Source organism: Cariama cristata, unplaced genomic scaffold (genome assembly GCF_000690535.1).
Source record: "Cariama cristata isolate BGI_N322 unplaced genomic scaffold, ASM69053v1 scaffold9450, whole genome shotgun sequence".
NCBI classification, from domain to species: Eukaryota; Metazoa; Chordata; class Aves; order Cariamiformes; family Cariamidae; genus Cariama; species Cariama cristata.
In genome coordinates this window covers 24,573-44,147 of record NW_009594053.1, presented here as the reverse complement: position 1 = coordinate 44,147, position 19,575 = coordinate 24,573, and the positions used below count along the sequence as shown (strand labels likewise).

Sequence of the window (19,575 nt, the reverse complement as noted above, 5' to 3'; positions counted from 1 at the left end):
GGAATGCTCATGTGCTTTACATTATGAACGTGCTTCAGAGCTTCCAGAAATGAGAGCCAAAAACTAAAGATAACTTGGAAACTGGAAAGCAAGCAAATCATAGAAAAAAAGACTGACCAGATGTAGATGAAAACACACTTTCATAAAGTATTCTTGCAAATTAACCAATATGCACATTTTGTATCCACAAACTATAAAGCATAGGTTTCTGACGGACCTGGTGGTAAGTCAATTCTTTAATTACCACACAGCCTAAAAAGGAGAAATGTGACCTTATCTCTGGCTCAAGACCAGAATATGGAGGTGAGAGTAGAAGGAAAAAGAGGGTTTGAATGTTTTTATGCTGACATACATAGTTAAAGAACATTCTAGGCCTCAGCATCTCATAGAGCTTCAGAAAAAAAAATTTACAACTTTTTTGGTTTGTACTTTTTTTCTGAAATTTTATTTCTGACATGGTTTTACCATGAACTACTAGTTTTATGCTTTACATAATTTGGAAACTACGATTCAAACCTGCTATCATATGGCATAAAAAAAACTGTCTGGGGAATATTGTCTGCCATGTACCTGGAAAGGATTTTTTAAAATTTCACCACAAGGGTGTTTCAATGATAAAATAAGCCACATAGTCAACTCATATTATGTCACCTATGCATCCTTAGACTTGATAAGGAAACACTTTTCTATTTCACAGTATAGCCACATGGTTCCTGAAGCTTCAAGGACCAAAGCAGCTCCCCTGTCACAGTAAGAACTACAGCAAATGTAACAGCTAAGTGTCATTGAAATAAAGATACTAGTAGTGTCTCTATCGCAGTAGTTTTAAGACATATACAGAGAAAAGATTGCAGGGCTAGCTCAATTAAATACATTTCCATTTTTTCAGTCTTCAAAATTGGTGTTTCTACAGGAAACAGAGAATGGTATAAGGAACTTTGAAATGCATTAAAAATTATAAAATAGGGTTTCTGATATTCTCTGAAAGAAGCATTTAGTTGTGAACAATATTTTGAAAGATTCAATGATAGCTATTCACAGTTTTATAACAACATGGAAGTCCCTAAAAGATAATGCAAACTGGACTTGGTTTTGTAACAGTAAAACCTTCAGGAAGACTGATACCTTCATATTTACAAGTATGTTTCACTTTTTAAAGCAAAGATTTACAATCTGCATTTATTTTTTATTAGTCCTAAAGCAGGATGAAAACTGGTTGGATCCTCTTAAGGGATTAATTTAACTAGGAGGAGTGAAATGCAGAGCTTTCCACTGTCTTCTAGGATCTAATGTGGATTCACACAAGCCTCTAATGAAAAAAAATGCTGTATGTCCCTTTCTTCTCCCATCCCAGTCAAAGAGTAGAACTAACATATGATCAGAATTACATTTTCTTGAATATATTTCACAATTTCTTTCTTCTGAGCAGTATTCTTACTCTTGGCTGCTCAAGAATAATCTCCTCTCTGTTCTCCTAGGATTAGTTTCTCTTGGCGCTGTGTCTGTATTGCTTGCCCACAAAAAATTGCCTCCTACTGTATTTGTTGCTATTCATAAATGAAGTCAAAGAGAGGTTTCGTTCAAGAAAGAGTATGGCAACACCTATTCTCTCATGCAGGTAAAAGACCAAAGATATTTATTTGTGCTGTCAACAGGGTTTGAAGATGATGTTACTCAGACCATCCAATGGCCTGAATGGATCTGATACTCATTCCAAGCTTGTGAATAGTGAGCAGAGAAGACTAGTAGGTACGAGGAAATTGGCAGGAAGACTGGGAATGTATTTCATCTGTCTCTCTCTCCCATAATTTTTGGTCTGTGTAATGCAGAAGAAAATAGAGCCCTGTGAGAATTCACAAAGTTGTATTCTGAGCACTGAAGCTTTAAAAATGTTATTTAATCTCCCATTTACAGAAGTCTCCTCTTTGCTTAAGCGTCTCCAGAATGGCTGTGTGAATTACATAGCACAATAACACTTCTCTCTGATGCGGTCACATCCAGGATAGGAATGACTCTGTACAGAGCCACTGAATCTCCTCCATGGAGCTGCATGTCCAAGAGCAAGACAGGACAGATTTTGATGTGTGACCTCACATGTAGGGCAGTTTAGAATCAAGATGTATATTATTTTGGAAGGTTAACTTAAATCAGGACACATTTTGCTAATGGCATGAAAAACTGTTATGCAGAAACAGTGTAGCTATGACAGATTTTTTTATAAGGCATTTTATTTGCCAGAATACAAATTTCATCACAGAATGTAGGCACCACCTAAATCCCTGTAAAATCTCAAGTCTGCTAAAGTCAGCACTGCTGCTGACCTCACTCTAAACTCTTTAGTGTTCAGTAGCCTAGAATTTGTTTGAGGTAATTGTGGAGAGGTGATTTTTCAAGTAGGACCAGATACTGGCAAAACCTTAACTGAAACTAGTGAGTCCAGGCTTGAAAGACTTTCATGTACAGCCTTTAAAAAAAAAACCAAAAAAACCAAAAAAACCACAAACAAACACTGCAGCCTGGGACGCCTGACTGCCATATCTTTTTTCTTTTTTTTTTTTTTTTTCTGAAGAATAATTAAAAAACAAATATTCTTCCTCTCAAGATAAACCACTGTGACCATCAGAGAAAGATTATTAAACACTATCTCAGTGTATTAATCTGAGGTGTAGCTTGCAAAAGATTTTACACCAACATAGAATCATAGAATCATAGAATGGTTTGGGTTGGAAGGGACCTTAAAGATGACCTAGTTTCAACCCGCTACCATGGGCAGGGACACCTTCCACTAGATCAGGTTGCTCAAAGCCCCATCCAACCTGGCCCTGAACACTTCCAGGGATGGGGCATCCACAGCTTCTCTGGGCAACCTGTTCCAGTGCCTCACCACCCTCACGGTGAAGAATTTCTTCCTTATATCTAATCTAAATCTACCCTAACATGAGTTATTTTAAATTAAAGCTAACTCAGGAAAAAACGCAGAAATGTGGGGGGTTTTTTGAAAGGTTGCTCAGAACACACAGCCTTTATATAATCAAAATAGCCTAGTTCTGATTTAACACACAATAATGCTGACTTTGCATTTCCTGTCTTCCTTGTGAAACTACCAGTGCTATCTACAAGCTGATAGTCTGAAATAATTTTACTATTGATTCTTCATAATTTCAAATATATATTTCTTGCATATATTCGTTAATCAGTCATATTTCTCCTCCAGTATCTGCAGTGTGCTATTAACATCTGAAAGATAATGCTCCTTTCCTTGTGTATCTGTGTCCCTTTGACTATGCCTTTGCTTGTAAATGAAACAAGTCCTTAGAGAACAAGATGTGACACAGCTCATATCAACATACATAACTGCATTTCTGTGGCTTTGTGGAGAAGAACCTGGGGGTCCTAGGGGACAACAGGTTGAACGTGAGTCATCAGCAGGCCCTTGCAGCAAAGGCAGCCAACCACATTCTGGCTGTGGGAGCACAGCCAGCAGGTTCAGCTGCAGGTTCAGGGAAGTGCTCCTTTCCCTCTATTGAGTGCTTTTAAGACTAACTCTGGAGTGCTGTGTCCAGTTTTGGTCTCTCCAGTACAAGACAGACTGACATACTGGAGCAGGTCCAATGGAGGGTAATGAAGATGTTCAGGGGCTGGAGCACAGGACATATGAAGAAAGCTTGAAAGAAGTGGGTTTGCTCCGCTTGGCAATCTTATTGCTGTCTAAACTACCTGACCAGAGGCAAAAGAGATGTAACCAGACTCTTCTCTGAAGCGCGCAGAGATAGGAGAAGAGGCAACAGACACAAGTGGGAGCAGAGGAAATTATGATTAGATGTTAGGAAAAAAAAAAATATCTTACAATGAAGTTGAATACTGTCATGGGTGGCCCAGAGAGGTTGTGGAATCTTCATACTTGGAGGTGTTCAAGACTTAATATGGACGAGAGCAACCTGATCTGATCAGACCTGTTTTGAGTAGACTGTTAGACTAGATGACCTCTGAAGGTCCCTTCCAACCTTAATTTTATGATCCTATAAATCCCACTAAAACAGTTTGCATCTAAACTCCCTGCTGGAAATGGCTTCTGCTCTATGCTATCCCCTGAACAATGTCCTCAAAGAGTTGTCCCAGTCCAACACTGCAAAGAGGAATGAGAAGCATGAGGCTGCATAGGTCACTAGCCATTGCTCAAAGTCATAGTCTGGCAATATCTAATTTACTAGTCTATAGACAAAGGTTTTGTGTCTCACAGTTGGTCTCCGCCCACCTGCTCTCAGAGTGAGCTGAACAGGAGCCATTAGGAGCTGAAGAAATGTTTAAGAGACTGAATCATCCTCTCTATCAATTAGAGGTATCTTAGTTCAGACCAGTGTCTTCAAGCAGGGTAAGGCAGCATTGGTCAATGCTTCCAGACCCCAAACCAGCTGCAGCAGCTCAGCAAGAGAAATCAGTCACTTGACAGTTTAACTCTGTGATCCCACCCCTAGCAGACATATAGGGAAACACATCCAACAGAGCTTCCTCCAGAATTTTTTAACCTGCTAAGGAAGAACCATGCCTCTTTGCCAAGGAGAAGCTTGGCCAGGAGAAGACATCCCTGAGGAAATCACCAGGTGACACCAAGCAGTAATGACATCACAGGCATAAGGGATACAAACTTGGGAGTCAGAACAATGGAGATCCTTCCCTACATTGCGTCATCAAGCAGAACATGCTTGCCACTCAGGATGATATATTAGGCTTCTCTTGTTGCAGCTGTGTAGATCTGTCCTCTGGTGGCCTGCACTTCGCCAGAAAGAACAGGGATTGCAATTGTGACCTGACCTTGGATAGTAGCCATGGAGATATGGGAAAGGGAAGACTTTTCCCCCCTCTACCTACACATCTCAACAAGGGTCAGTCTCAGTCTGCTTCCAAACGTTATACTCTTGGCTGAAAGAGATGAACCAAAAGCACAAGGGAGTCTAATTACCGTCTACATACTCATCAGAAGCATGATTTCGGTTTAGATTCTCTCACATGTGCAATTCAAGCTATATCTTTCAACATGATATGCTTGGGAGAGTTGGAGAAACACAATGTTCTCTTTACTAAAACCTCTCTATATTGCCAGCTACAAATATGGGACAGCAAGAAAGGACACCAAACAACCACAGTCCCAGCCATAAAATAAAAAAAATAGAAACCATTTTCTATTTTATAAAATCTTCTATGACACTCTTTTATAACTGGAAGCTCATGAGAGGGGACAGGACTGTTCCTTGTGTGGAGTCTGAGATGTAGATTTAAGCCAGTTACCAGACAGGTTTAAAATATTATCATGCATATTCAGGAAGTTTGCTTTATTACCAGAGAATCCATTTTTTACTCTGATTCAATTTTCACATGGTATTTTTATTACATCCCACTTTTTTTCATATGGAGGGTATTTCACTATGGAAATTATCTTTATATGAATTCACACAAGTGACAGGAGAGATGCTCTATTTCTTAATGAGGTACTAAAAAACAAGAAAAACAAATAAACCAGAGACTAAAAAGCAGAAGTTCAGAAACACAAAAAGAACTTTCATAGACTAATTATTGAATTAAAATATTAAGAGGAAAAAAAAGACCTTTTCTCAACTGATTTAAAAAATACAAACAGAAATTATGAACACTAGAAATCAAAACAAAAAGGAAGGAAAAAGAACTGTAAAAGTGATGTGATTCCAACTACCAGCAACTGGAAGGAAAAAAACCTCCATTCCAGAACTTCTTGAGCCTAATATCACATTATCCCTAGTTCAGCAAAGCTCTGGGAGATCGCCCAATAAATATCAGTCCTGTCCTTACTTCCCATTAAAATCAGTGTGATTTAGCCATCTGTTCATGTACTTTACAGCACTGGTACCACTATAATTAAAATATTTCAATAAACAATAAATACTAAAGAGGAAATTATAGATAAGCTAAGAATAACATAGAAAAATTCAGTTCTACTAGTATAATAGCTGCAAAACAGTTTGGCATCTTGGCTAACAGGAGGAAGCCCAACAAAGGGAATATAATACAAAAAGGCAATTTACTTCTCAGGAATATTCCAGTTCCTGTTTGCTGTAGCTGCAGTTAAGTCCTTTAGAATTATGGCTTTCTCAAGTGCTTGGCCTTCAAAGAGACTGCAGTGAAATCATTGGTTTGAATCTTCACCCATTAAAAGCAATTTTATGACAACACAGGAATCAAATGAGTTACAACACCATAAAATTAGTAGAACATAATTATTTGTTGCCATAGAAATAATTACTGCTGGACAATATTGCATAAGGGTCGCACAGAGACAATAACAGGCTAATAGACTTAATTTTATGAGGTCTAGGCTATTTATCCAGCTCCTTTGATTAACACCAAAAGAAAGTGAAGACACAAACAAAGCATTATTACCATATCTATAAAAACTGGCAATTTATGTAATTGCACTACCTTATTATAGACAACACTTCTACAGAATAAGCACTGCATGACCTTTCCAGGCTGTATCAAAAGCCTTTGCTGCACTAATCTTCCTGCCAGCTTGTCTCAGAAATACCATCTCTCTGCAACAACCTGCTGACTACCACATGTGGGAAAACTAGACCACTTCTGAACTGCTGGCTGACATCAAGATGTGGCTGAAGGCCTCCACTGTTAAATATAAAATTAGCTACAGAATAAAATAAAAACACAGAGTTCTGTTCTCCTTGAATTGCAGAATGCTCAGTGTCCCTCATGATCAGGAATGAAGAAAGAGGAGGCACATACCACTCACTTGTACAGTGTCCAGCACCAGGTTACCTCAACCTGGCTATGACCAAAATTAGACAGCATAGTGGCAAAAATCCAAATGTCCATCAGGCTCTAAGTCTTTATTAACCTGGAGATGAACAGGTGACACCAAGCTTGGGGAATTTAGGGGGAAAAATTCCAATACAGTCAAAAAGAAGACATTAAAAACATAAAAAAATGAGCTTCCATACAGTATTATAAAGTAGGAAAAGGAATATATTTACCTTCATATTTCACCACAACTCAACTGAAAATTAGAAAGTTATTCATCTGATGATAATGTTGTGGAAATATCTTGATAAAATTACTTTCTTTTCTTGATTTTAGAGAAAAAACATCTATGCATTGCCCAAATTCTACAGTAATTTCAGTGGAATTACTTCTATACATAAAGATATGCCAAGGCTTAAACTCATAATAGTGAGCTCAAATACACATTTCACTATAGGGATGACTTTTATAACAAGGTCTTAGGTTAATGCCAGAAATCCAAAGAAGGTCCAGATTTCTCTGAAGTTCAAGTTAATATTAATATATTGAAAAACAGATCATGAATATGTAAATCTTGTTCAAATGAAACTAAAAAGTCATATTTAATAATGAACTTCTGCTGTAGACAGTAATTTAGTATTATGATAACAATAACGTTCCAGCGCCTGACTAATAATGAAACAAAAGTCTCCCCAAGGAGACAGGGAGGAGGACGTATAGGTTTAACTGCAAACATGAATATGACTTTTTTTTGCTTATTCCTAGACAGACTGTAAGTACCTTCATTTGTTCTACCAGAAGCAGAATACGGTTCACTAAATTTTGATATTATTCTTCACCTTTTCCTTATGTCACCAGTTTCTACACGTATTGTTCTACATTCAATATTAAATTCCCTTGGAGTTGTCTCTGTTATTTATTAATTAGCTAGAAAGCAAATTTAGATCATTGCATTGGATTGCATGGTAATTATGTACAATTTAACCACCATCTAATTTTAAACATATAAGCAAATAGACTAATTGGCAGTGCTGGACACAAGTGCCATCTACCACTATCAAATGCATTAAACACAAACATAGTGCATGGCTCCCCATTACTTGTCTAGTATTTCTCAGTCCTGATCTAGCAGATGGAAGGATACTCCACCCTATCTCTGACTTCTCTGCTGATTGGCACAGAGATATGAGTCTCCAGAAATTATAGAACACAAGTAACATAAACTGTAATAAGTCAACCACGCTGGGAAACATACTCACTACAGAATGGAAACTCTTAAAACAAATGCAAAACATGTTCATTTTACCTTACCCTTTGACCTTGAGTTCCATCTCTTCCAGGTGAACCTGATGCTCCTGGGACACCCTAAGCATTATAAAGGGAGGGCAAATGATGAGATCAAGTTAACAGAACCCAACTAAATCACTTAATCACTTTCCAGTGAAAATGTATGACATGCTTTTGGATAAAAGTTTTGGATAAATTGAATTAGGGAGTTTAATCATGCGTGGGGCCACAGAAGAGATTCAGTAAAGAAGGCATTTCTGTGAAATAAGAGATGGTTAAAACACACACTGTTAAAATGCGCAGGCTTCATAACCCCCTCACTACAATCCTCTGTTAAGAACACCGACAATTTTGTCAAATCAGGCTTCCTGTGCCACTAAGCTGAAAAGAGCTAGATTTTCTACATTATTCCAGTGTTGTGTCAGTGTAACTCCACTGCACAACATCATTACTTTAACCTAAAAACACAACTGCTATTTCTCTCTCATTGCTAAAATGGAGTCTGTTACCATATTGCTTGACGTCAGTGCAGCAATATCAAGGGGAAATACCTGCCTGAGCAGGACTACAAGTTATATCCAGCAGTTCCCTGCTTTTCAGATGAAATGCCACTCTCTGGCTCATGAAGGCTGCAGAGCAGCAGTCTGGGACCATTACTGCAGTGGTATTGCAGAAGGCTAACAAAACTGATTTATGAGGAAAGGCTGTATGACTTTACTATCCCTAGCACATATGAAGAGGGGGGAACCTGGTAACAGCCAACAAATACTGAAGGGATATAATCAACACAAGAGGAGCATCTAAACAGGGAAGAGCAAATGATCCTGAAAAGCAGCAATAAATTGCAATGCAATCTCCAGACTAAATACCAGACACCAAACTGAGCAAGACTCACTGACTCACTGAATACTACAGCTTTTTAAGACGCTGATCTTGTGAAAGATGGTATCAAAAAGATTAAGTGTCCGATCTGTCCTCCTAGATAATTTCAGGAGAAATTTAATGGGTTTAAAGAGAAAACAAGCAGATGCTAATTATTCACTGTGCAAGCAGTAACCTAAGAGTGGATAGTTTTTTAGTCTATAGAGACCCAATTTCAGTGTTAAACAAGATCAAGAAAGTAACCAGTTCTTCAGGCCTCAAATGATTTGGTCACTGCATACCAGCATACCCTAGATTCCTCCTGGTTCTAAACTTCCATTCAAATTGACCCCAACAACATGTTTCTCAGCAGTTTTGAGTATGTGCCCTAAATTCTCAATGATGTTAATTCAACATTCAAACTTAGTAAGTGACAGATTAAACAATAACTTAGGGAATACCTGCAGGCCAGGAAAACCAAGATCTCCCTTCTCTCCCTTTTCACCTGGTGGCCCCTGCAAATTAAGAATCATACATAGTAAACCAAATATATGGTTACTTTCCTATTTTTAATAGTTCCTTTCAGCTTCTTTAGGAAAAAAACAAACACAAAACAACCAATAAGAAAACAGACTATTTTTCCTGCTCAAAGCAAAACTACAGACTCTATTTTCAAAACTGTAAAGGAAGTATTCACAAATATAGAAAATAAAACTCGTTTTAAAAGACTTCAGAATTAACCTGACAAAACTTAGCCATTATTTTACAAAAAAGGTAGTTATTTTATTTTCTCCTCAAAGGATTCTGTTTCTCTTCATCCCTCGGAAGTATTTCCTATAATGATGAAATTAATGGATTTCTACAGAAACTAGACATGCTTCTACAGTACATATGCCTGACAAAGATATACTATTCTAGATAATAAACTAATTTTAATTAAATTTTATGCAGAAACACAGTTTCTCTATGAAATAACTATTCTTACAGTTAATGTATTCTGTATTATTCTCTGATGACAGCATCATCAAGAATATACAGTTTTGGTAAATCACTTCATTATATTGTACAACAGTATCATACAGACTGGGTAAAAAGAAGAAAGTGTATTATAATGTAGTAAATTGTGAAGAAAAGTCTAGCAGAAAAAGATATGTATCTACTACCTTTCAAGGTTTGTGTGTACCAATCTACCAGAGATGTATATGAAACAAGACTAGTGCTGCTGGCTCATTATTCTACCAATGTATCTTTATAAGGAAATTTTGAGACTTATTTCACAACAGCATTGCAAACTCCAGGCCTAATCACCTCCTTTGATGATAGATTCTGTAAGGTAGGGAATACTATTGCTTAATTTTGGCAGCGAGTATGGTGTTCTTCCTTGGGTATACCTTTCAAGTCAGAACTGATCTGCGATGAGCAATACCATAACCAGAAAAAGATAAAATATTAACATTTTTGTTTGGTGCCATGTCACAACCCCACTGCCATTTTTTTCACTTGTCTCCAGGCTTGGATGCTACTGCCTGAGTCATATTCAACCTGTGATCAAATTCCTTCATCTAACTAAAAGTTCAGATCCAAATGAAAACAGAAATGTTGGCATTGAACCGATGTCAACTATAAGTTAAACCCAGATCTGTGATTTCATGTCAAATATTGAAATTCAGACTCTGATCAGGACACCAAAAGATATTTCTGTCTAGACTAAGATATGTGCTTTTCAAAACATCACAGGAAAGAACCCTATTGATTTTATAAGTCTCACTGGAAGCCCTTGAATAGAAAGTCCACTGGGTCCTTGTGGTCCTGGAGGTCCTTGCGGTCCAGGAACACCAATTTCACCTCGAGGTCCATCTGGTCCCTAAAGCAGCACAGGACATAAGTTAAGCTCTTATCATATGGACAAAGGCAGTTTCTGTTTGAAGAATTACATACCAATAGACTCAAAAACATCTGAAATATGAGTTAACATTTGATTGAGCAGTTAGAGTTCAATTTAAAACTGCCTTGTTCCTTTATAAATACAAAAAAAAAAAAAAAGATCTATGCTGTAAAAGCAGCATTCTGATTTTTATATCTTTTATCAAGGAACAAACAGGACAAGCAATTGTTATGAAAAGAGACAAACTAAACGCCAATGGCATTTCACTACGCTTTTTTCTCAGCGACATCAGAGACAATCTGGAATTCATTTCAAAGTTTACATGCAGCAGAGATAAGCCAAGAACCTGTGCATCTGTCAACTGTAAAGCGCTGTACAAAGTACCTTTGGACCTGGATCGCCACGATGACCTTTGGCACCTCTGACACCTGGACCACCCTGTGAAGAAAAAGTACAGGACTTGCTGAAAACCAGAACTCTCAAATAAACAAAAACAAAATCAAGAGAAGCCCAAACAGTTTTTTATGGTTCTGAATCAGCATTCAGGAATCAGTGAATATCCTGTTGATATTCTTCCACTGGAGTAATTAATCTGAGAATACTTAAGTGTGGCCATACACACGAACAGATTTAAACACAGATGTGACTACTTTCTAGAGCCAAGAATGCACATAACATAAGCATCAAAATAACACTGAAGGCTACAACAGCGATGGAAATGTATACATGTGGCCATGGGTTCCCTTCGAGTTGCTGAAACCTCCTGCACATCTGTCTGTTCTCACCAAAATCACCACATTGTTAAAGGTTGAGTTTCCAAGAAGGCCAACACCTTTCCTGGCTTGTATCAGGAACAGTGTGGCCAGCCAGGACTAGGAAAGTGATCTTCTCCCTGTAATCATCACTGGTGAGGCTGCACCTCAAATCCTGTGTTCAGTTTTAGGCCCCTCACTACAAGAAAGCCCTTGAGGTGCTGGAGCGTGTCCAGAGAAGGGCAACGAAGCTGGTGAAGGGTCTGGAGCACAAGTGTGATGGGGAGCAGCTGAGGGAGCTGGGGATGTTCGGCCTGGAGAAGAGGAGGCTGAGGGGAGACCTGACCGCTCTCTACAACTACCTGAAAGGAAGGTGTAGCGAGGAGGGAGTCGGTCTTTTCTCCCAAGGGATAGGACAAGAGGAAACAGCCTCAAGCTGTGCCAGGGGACGTTTAGATTGGATGTTAGGAAAAATTTCTTCAGCGAAAGGGTTGTCAAGCACTGGAAGAGACTGCCGAGGGAAGTGGTGGAGTCACCATCCCTGGAAGTATTTGAAAAGCTTGTAGATGTGGTGCTTAGGGACATGGTTTAGTGGTGGACTTGGCTGTGCTAGGATAGTGGTTGGACTTGATGATCTTAAAAGGTCTTTTCCAACCTCAACAACTCTATGATTCTAATGACTCAGGAATATTTTTCAGCAAGGACAACTCCAGTATCTACTAGACTTACCATGGTTTAATTTAGAGCTACTCTTAGATAAAATACTCTTTTGCCCATTTTTCTTTTTGCTTTCTTCAGTGGTGCCTACATCTGTTAATCATTTATTAATCAATTGCTGCCTCTTTTATTGGTATCGTCTGGGACACTGGAGTTGCATATATCTATAGATGGCCACCATGAACATGTTTTGGATACACATGCTGCATGTGCTTTGTCCTGCAGGACAGCATAAAGATATTTTTTTTCCACTTTTTTCAGATCAATTTCCCTCTTTCCCCCATTTGAGTATATTGCTTAATCTCTTGGGATACGAGCTTTACAGGGATTCTGCCCTCCTTTGTACTCAAAAAGGACCTTGCACAGCTAGGTACCATAACTGAATAGCGTTCTTTAGAGGGTACAGTAAGTACTTATAAAAATAACAGTAGTTACATAAAAGGCATAAAAATAGAAAATATGCTTATCAGATTAAGTGCATATGTAGTGTCTATGAGACTTTAAATAGAAATGCCAGTAACAGAAACATTTGGAAGTACCAGAATACTCTTGCTGTTCAATGATACCATGATACAGTATTCATATGTGTTGTAACAGACCAGTTTTCTGCTGCTTGTCCCAGCTCCTTCAGTTTTCTGACCACCATCTCACAGCTCTATGGCCATGACCCATTCCATCACAGTCAGCTCTGACCCTAAAATCTCATCCCATGCTCTCAACAGAACCATGTTCCAGTTGCCAGTTCCCAAATTCCAGGTCCTCACATTTCTGCATTCCAGCCCAGTAGCTCCCTCTGCCCTTTCTGCTGCCTCTGCCTTTCTCCTACCTCCCTCTCAGATTAAAAATTCCTATGTAAATACTCAGCAAAATAACCGCAACTTTTTAACAAACAAAATCACAGAGTTTTCTCACATTTTGTTCTCAGAAACAGATTACATTTTTACTGAGTAAGAATATATACTTTAAAATAGCCTGATGCTGAGCCATTAAATCATATACTTCAAGATTCACATTAAATTTGGTACACTTACCCATGTTTTGAACCCAGTAACCTTTCCTTGGTAAAAGCACAAGGTCCAGAAAAGCATTGATTTAAGACGAAAACATAACAAGAGCCTCCCTCATTTTTCTCATAAACTTGTTTTGGTGGTTATTCCCCAGCACCACTAAGCTTGTGTGACTAATTTCAAACTTTTCATTTCTTTGTCTTCCAGCCAAGAATTCCTGTTCTGCCTTTTTCTCTTATTTTAAATAACTTCTTAATAGCCAGTGCTTTCCCCCAGAAACAGTTCTTAATCAGCTGTTATCAAGTCACCTCCTTATTTCTTTTTAATAGTTAAAACCCATGAATCACTGAAAGTTTTTCTTTGCAATTAAACTTCTCCAGTACTCCAACATTTTTTGTTTCCTTCCTCATCTTCTCCAGTTCTGCAGAACTCCTTTCAAATGCAGGCATCAGGTTTGTGTGATATCTTAATTTTACTTTGTGTGGGGAACTTCAGACAGCATGATCAAATTCTGGCAAAGATGAAGCCATAAAAACAGTATCCCATAATGAAAACTGCCAGAGAACCTCAACTCTAAATGACACTTTGTCTTACCCAAAATGACCCACTTCCTAAAAGAGCTTAAAAAATATTTCCAGAGTTATTATCCCAAACAAATGGAAGCCTTTCATTTGGAGTCTTTTTAGTCTAATGTCTAAAACTGGCTACATGGTAGAATCCTGATCTCTTAAGCAGAAAAATCCTTGGCTTAGAGAAAAGTCACATGGCATGTTAACGACTTGGAGCAGTATTGACCAGACATAGCACGTGTGACTTTCTGACTTTTGGTTGGCGCAGAGTTGAACGCTGACTTTATTCTTTTTCTCTGCTTTTTCCTAGGCCTCTTACTTTTTTGCCAGACAGTTAGATGGCATAGCTTTGGGAAAAAGTATCACTTGTAAGAAGCTGAGTTCCAGAATCACACATTCGCCTGCCCAGGCAGTGATTTTTCTGCTTGATTTTAAGCCTCCTCTTGCATTGCACTATACTACTCAAAACACTGTTAATCCTAAATAAATCCATTATTTTACAGCTGAGTTAAGCTTTAGCAATTCCGGATCTGTATATTTCTTGAACTATAGTAGCACACATCCTTCCAGTCAAATAATTTTTAAACATTTTCCATTTTACTGTAAAATGTGTTCAAACTACTCAATTTCAGTTTCATCTTTGTGTGAATTATCCCACTGTCTTTTTCACAGAACACAAATTGGACACCGATATAGAGAAATTAAAACCTTAATCCATACTTGTTTTATAACCTACATTCAAATAAGAGAATAGAATAATTTTTCCTTGTTCAAGATACACCTCTTCACTGAATTTTCTCCTGAGCTCCTTTTCAAGTTTTCTTAGCAGAGTTTGATAGAACAGTTCTTGCAGAAAGACTAACCTCTGAGTTGGTAGTAGGATAAGTGTCCGCTAAGATCTACTATGTGAATGTCTTTGTGTGCAAGTTAATTTTGTTGTTGAACATGTATATCATGTAATTTGCATACTTTAACCTTTTCAAAAACTTATGTTCCTTTGCATTCTTCACTGGCTCTTTCTCTTCGAAACATGTTCTTGGAGCATCCAGGACACAGCATAAGCAGAGAAACACACAGTTCAAACTTGTTCACAAGAGGGACTCATCTCAAGCTAACTCAGCAAGTAGCCCTAAGATGCCAATCAGAGTTACCAATCTAGTTGTAAAAGAAAAAACACATGACCGTTCTACAAACATCCCAGTTCTGATTCTTATTAAACTAAACCAATAATGTACCATTGCAAACAGACCCTACAGCTTTTCTAAACTGCTAAAAATCATTCTTGGGATGCAAGATTGAGTTATCTAACTTTAGTGACCTGTAGCTCCGTTGTCTGGTCTGATCCATTGTGTGAGTTCTTCCACAAGCCAGTAAACAGAAAGGAGATTTATTTCATCTTTCTAAAATAATATGCTGAGATGGAAGGAAAGTTATTGTCTTCTAGAAGAGACTATCTAGTTCCACTGATTATTCAAGGAACTCAGATATACACTTAACATTTACACAGTAAATACTTAGATGAGTGCTATCAAAGTAACACCACAAATTATAGGTAAAAGTTGTGACAGTGTATTTCATCTTTCACTGGCAAGCTAGAAAAAGTTTCAATTCAGCTTTCACCAAAGCCAGTTTACTTCATCCTCTCTTCCCTTCAGCACTTTTGGGTACCTCTCTGCCTCTAGGACCTCTCAGAAGAAGCAGCACTTTCAGTTGTGCTTTCCAATATATATTGTACTTAGGTAGGGCTTTTAAGACAGAAAAGTCTTCTTTCATCATTTATCACACAAGTGGCATTGTCATACCCCATATCTTTAATTCATAAGAGTCCTGTAAACTAAGCATTTCAGAAAGTTAAACACCAAGCTACATTTAATATGCATGTGCTAGAGTAGACAGATAGCAGGTGATTAAAAATTTGAAAATAAATGGCACTAACTATGACATATCTACTAATGCTACAGACAGGTAACAGCGTTCAAGGTCTAAAGATTACCCTAACTGCTTCAGGTCTTGATTAAGCCATTAAAAATTTGACTGACTTATAGGGTGAGAAGTTTATTTACAACATATTACTTGGTATCTTTGCTATAAATTGAATGTAATTTTATTTCTTTGCCAACGCTTAAACCCCTAATTTAACCTTATTAGTTATACAATGGCAGTATATTCACATGTCTTGGAATAAAGGTGGCCAGTGGACTATTTGGTACATTTGACTACAAACCTGAATAAAACCTTACCGGTGGTCCAGGAGGTCCAAGGGGACCCTTATTAGCTTCTGAACAGGAACAAGCATGAGGAAGGGCAGGGCAATTTTCCTCATCTCTCTAAGGAAAGATCAAGATAGGAAGAGAATGATGTCCAAAACTTCTATTCAGAAGTTAAGAATTTTATTAATCTAAGACATAGTATTGTGTGGATGCTTCAAAAGCACCTAATTGATTTAGAAACATGTATCTCATTGACTTTCAATAGGACAAGTAATCCAAGTAGACTTGGACTTTTTTGAAAACTCTTAACCATTCATTTCCATTAAAACATTTGTCTCAATAAAGGGGAAAGTAAAAGGTAAATTCTACCGTTATTGAAAGAGGTTTCTTACCAAGCCAGGAAGCTCACAGCATTTGTCTCGATTGGCCCATGACGTAGCACAAACAATGTCAAACATCTGTAACTGCAACTGTTTCAAAACAAGAGTGATGTTCAAAATGACTGTTAGTTGTAAGATGAGTGCAAAATAGAGCCATCAGCAAGAAAAGCTACCTTAACTCATGCACTCAGATTAGACAGAGGAAAGCCTATCGACTTTGAGGAGCTAGCCACAAATATACTAACCTAAATGGTAAAAGGCTTGTGTTCTAACCAACTTGTCCAAACTATCAGACATTGTGTGGATTGAGCAAGCTGTGCAATGTTAAATGCTGCAGGCATTTGTTGGATTATCCCCACCTCCTTGATTAAATTCCTGATTTTGCCCAATGGTGCCTCACAATACTTTTTTCTAGCAAAGGAGGCATCAAGAGTCAGGGGAAAGAGAACTCGGCTTCTCAAAACTGAGTAATTCCTCTTAACCCACTGGTCTGGTGCTCAGATTTTATCTGGCACAAGGTCTCCTGTAGCCTATTACTTACACTGGAGCTGAGCCACAAATAATATTTATCATCTTCTCCAGCTTTATTTTGCTTTAGAATATGCCCTCTCTTATCCGTATTATCCCCAGGCAACGATAGTTTAAGGATGGTGAAAAGCTTGCTCAATACATGCCAACATTGGGCAGAAAAGAAAATTCCCATCACAGGTCTGGGAATATGGTTTGGACAAGAATTTAATCTACAAGAATACACACATTTGGTAAAAATAATGGCTGCTAGGTACTCAGAAACAATATACTAAATAGGACTCAATGGTAAAACCAATTGTCTCCTTTACAGCCTTGAACTGAACAAAGGGATCTAGAGAGATGAAATTTTCTTATGTTACTATTTCTATTCTTTTTCCATGCCTCATTTATGTGCGTACTGAATAGAGAGGGGAATGGAACAGAACATCCCATTAAATTAACCCCACATGTGAGGAACTGCTAGAGATAGAACTCTCTCTGGTTTTGCTCTCATTATTATTTTCAGTGGCACTATTTTTACACTAGAACGGAGGACTGAATTTAAAGATTTTCTTAAAACTGCACTGTTTCTAAAGTCGTTAAAATGAACTACATATGTGCACCTTTGGTTTTGACTCATTTTTTTTTCTAAGTAAAATATTATATTTTAAACAAAGGAATACTTTCATATACATAGAAATTCTTCTTACCTGCCAGTAAATTAGCTGGTTTGTAGATATGCTGTACTACAGATGCAGACACACATGAGCTGGCTCCATGCTAAACACCTTAGATGGCTGAAGTACAGCATGAAGGCAGCTTTTGGACCCCTGGTTTGGCTCCACAAAGGTCTATCCTGAGTCCAGCAAGTCTGTGTCCCTGGCTATGTGAAATGCAAGCTGGCTCCATGTGGAGCCACTTAGGTGACTCTTTGCTACACAGCCCAAAGCTACTAATTCCAGGAGGACTCATTAACTTGGGCACAGTAGCAAATGAACATGCATGAACATATTGCTCTGGGACTCAGAATGACCCCGAGTATTTGCATGATACTACACTTAAGCAATAAGATGTCCCAGAAAAGGAGTGCAGTAACACCTAAGCTGGTTGTGCAGAAAGCAGTTTAGGTTCAGAAGTAAGTCGTATTACCATTTTTTCCATAACTCAGTCCATCCCAACCTATTCTGTTATCCTGAACAACGGAAGGTTGACAGTATTGGCTAAATTTATGCAGTCTCACATAGGCCTCTATGTGCATTCATTTTCTCTGGATTAGACAATCTAGAGATCCATAGTGATAAAGCATGTTGGTGCAGAATAAAGAGCAAATAGACACTCTGAATTGCTGTATTCACCATCCAAATGCTGAATGACTCAGTATTCTTATTTTAAAATATTATGTGGGTTGTTCTGACTGAAGCTAAAGAACTAAACAAAGCTTTCTTTGCTACTGTTAAACATTTATTCATAATTCTCTGTATTCACAGTGATTTTGCTTTCTAAATATCCAGCTCTGCAAGCAGAATCAGTAAGATGGAAACGTCTGCTCATCCGCATCTGATCAGGCTACAGTCCTGCAAAGATTTCTCAAGAGCAGACCTCATCACACATTACTTTTTTAACAGTACATATACATAGAGGGAAACAAGTTTAAAAGAAAAGGAATCATCAATAAAGAGAAGGTTTGTGAACTGTAAATAAGCAATGTTTTAAAGCTGGACTTTTCATTAAATCCCACTGAAGAAATAAAGAACATTACTTACTGCATGTCACAGTCAGGTTTCATTGCTCTAGCTGGCTGGAGTGTCTAACCCAGAGACGCCTCACTATTAAGAGATGTTAAAAGGGCTAGGTACCTTTAGCCTAATCCCCTTTTTGTTCTGTCTTTCTCTTTTTCTGCCTGTTCATTGAACTGTTGCACCCCATATGCTTCAATGGGAGAAAAAAAAAAACTCTGATACAATTATATTCCCTCAAAATTTAAATGTTTTGTAAAATTCAGGTGATTGCACTGGATTTACTGATTAAAAAAAAAAACTTGAAAACATTCTGACAATGTTAAACTGTTCCATGTGAATACAGTCAGAACAAAACATCCACAATTTTTTTCCAAAGTAACTGCCTGTCTGTTTTTATTTTATGTAATAAGCATCTCTAAAACTAAGATTAAAGCATTTTATGAAAATAAAGCTGATGAAAAAAGAACTTTTCAGAACTATCAACAAACCTCAATTTTCATATCAATTCAAAACAATTTTGAAAATGTTTTACAAAAACGAATTTTTGTTGTATGCATGCCTTCAAAAGCCTCTTAAAACTGTGAAGATACTGGAATGGACTAAATCCCAGAATTCTGTTTCCAATGGTGGCACAAGTGATATCTAATGAAGCACAATAGTGTAAGTCATAGTTCTACTTTACAGTCTACTAGCTTCTAATGACTTTCAGATCAGGGATTTCCTGCCCCAGATTTGTTAACAACCAGTATTTCCCTTTCATTCATTTGTCAAGGCTTTCCCACCATCTATATAAATATTTCATACCCACAAAATTCTACACCAAGTAGCTGCACTGATCTACTTACCTGTTATGAGAAGAACATCTATCCTGCCTT

The 19,575-nt window shown here is 37.8% G+C and overlaps 1 protein-coding gene across 1 annotated transcript in view; it reads right to left on the bottom strand.

The window, feature by feature from the left end:
- Positions 1 to 19,575, bottom strand: part of COL14A1 (collagen, type XIV, alpha 1) — a 60,540-nt gene that overhangs the window by 18,320 nt on the left and 22,645 nt on the right. Inside the window, exons 16-21 of the mRNA XM_009696505.1 lie at positions 16,464 to 16,541; positions 16,102 to 16,188; positions 11,201 to 11,254; positions 10,700 to 10,795; positions 9,393 to 9,446; positions 8,095 to 8,148 (exon numbers count right to left, since the gene is read on the bottom strand). Of these exons, the coding sequence (XP_009694807.1) occupies positions 8,095 to 8,148; positions 9,393 to 9,446; positions 10,700 to 10,795; positions 11,201 to 11,254; positions 16,102 to 16,188; positions 16,464 to 16,541 (423 nt within the window). The remainder of the gene's footprint in view (positions 1 to 8,094; positions 8,149 to 9,392; positions 9,447 to 10,699; positions 10,796 to 11,200; positions 11,255 to 16,101; positions 16,189 to 16,463; positions 16,542 to 19,575) is intronic.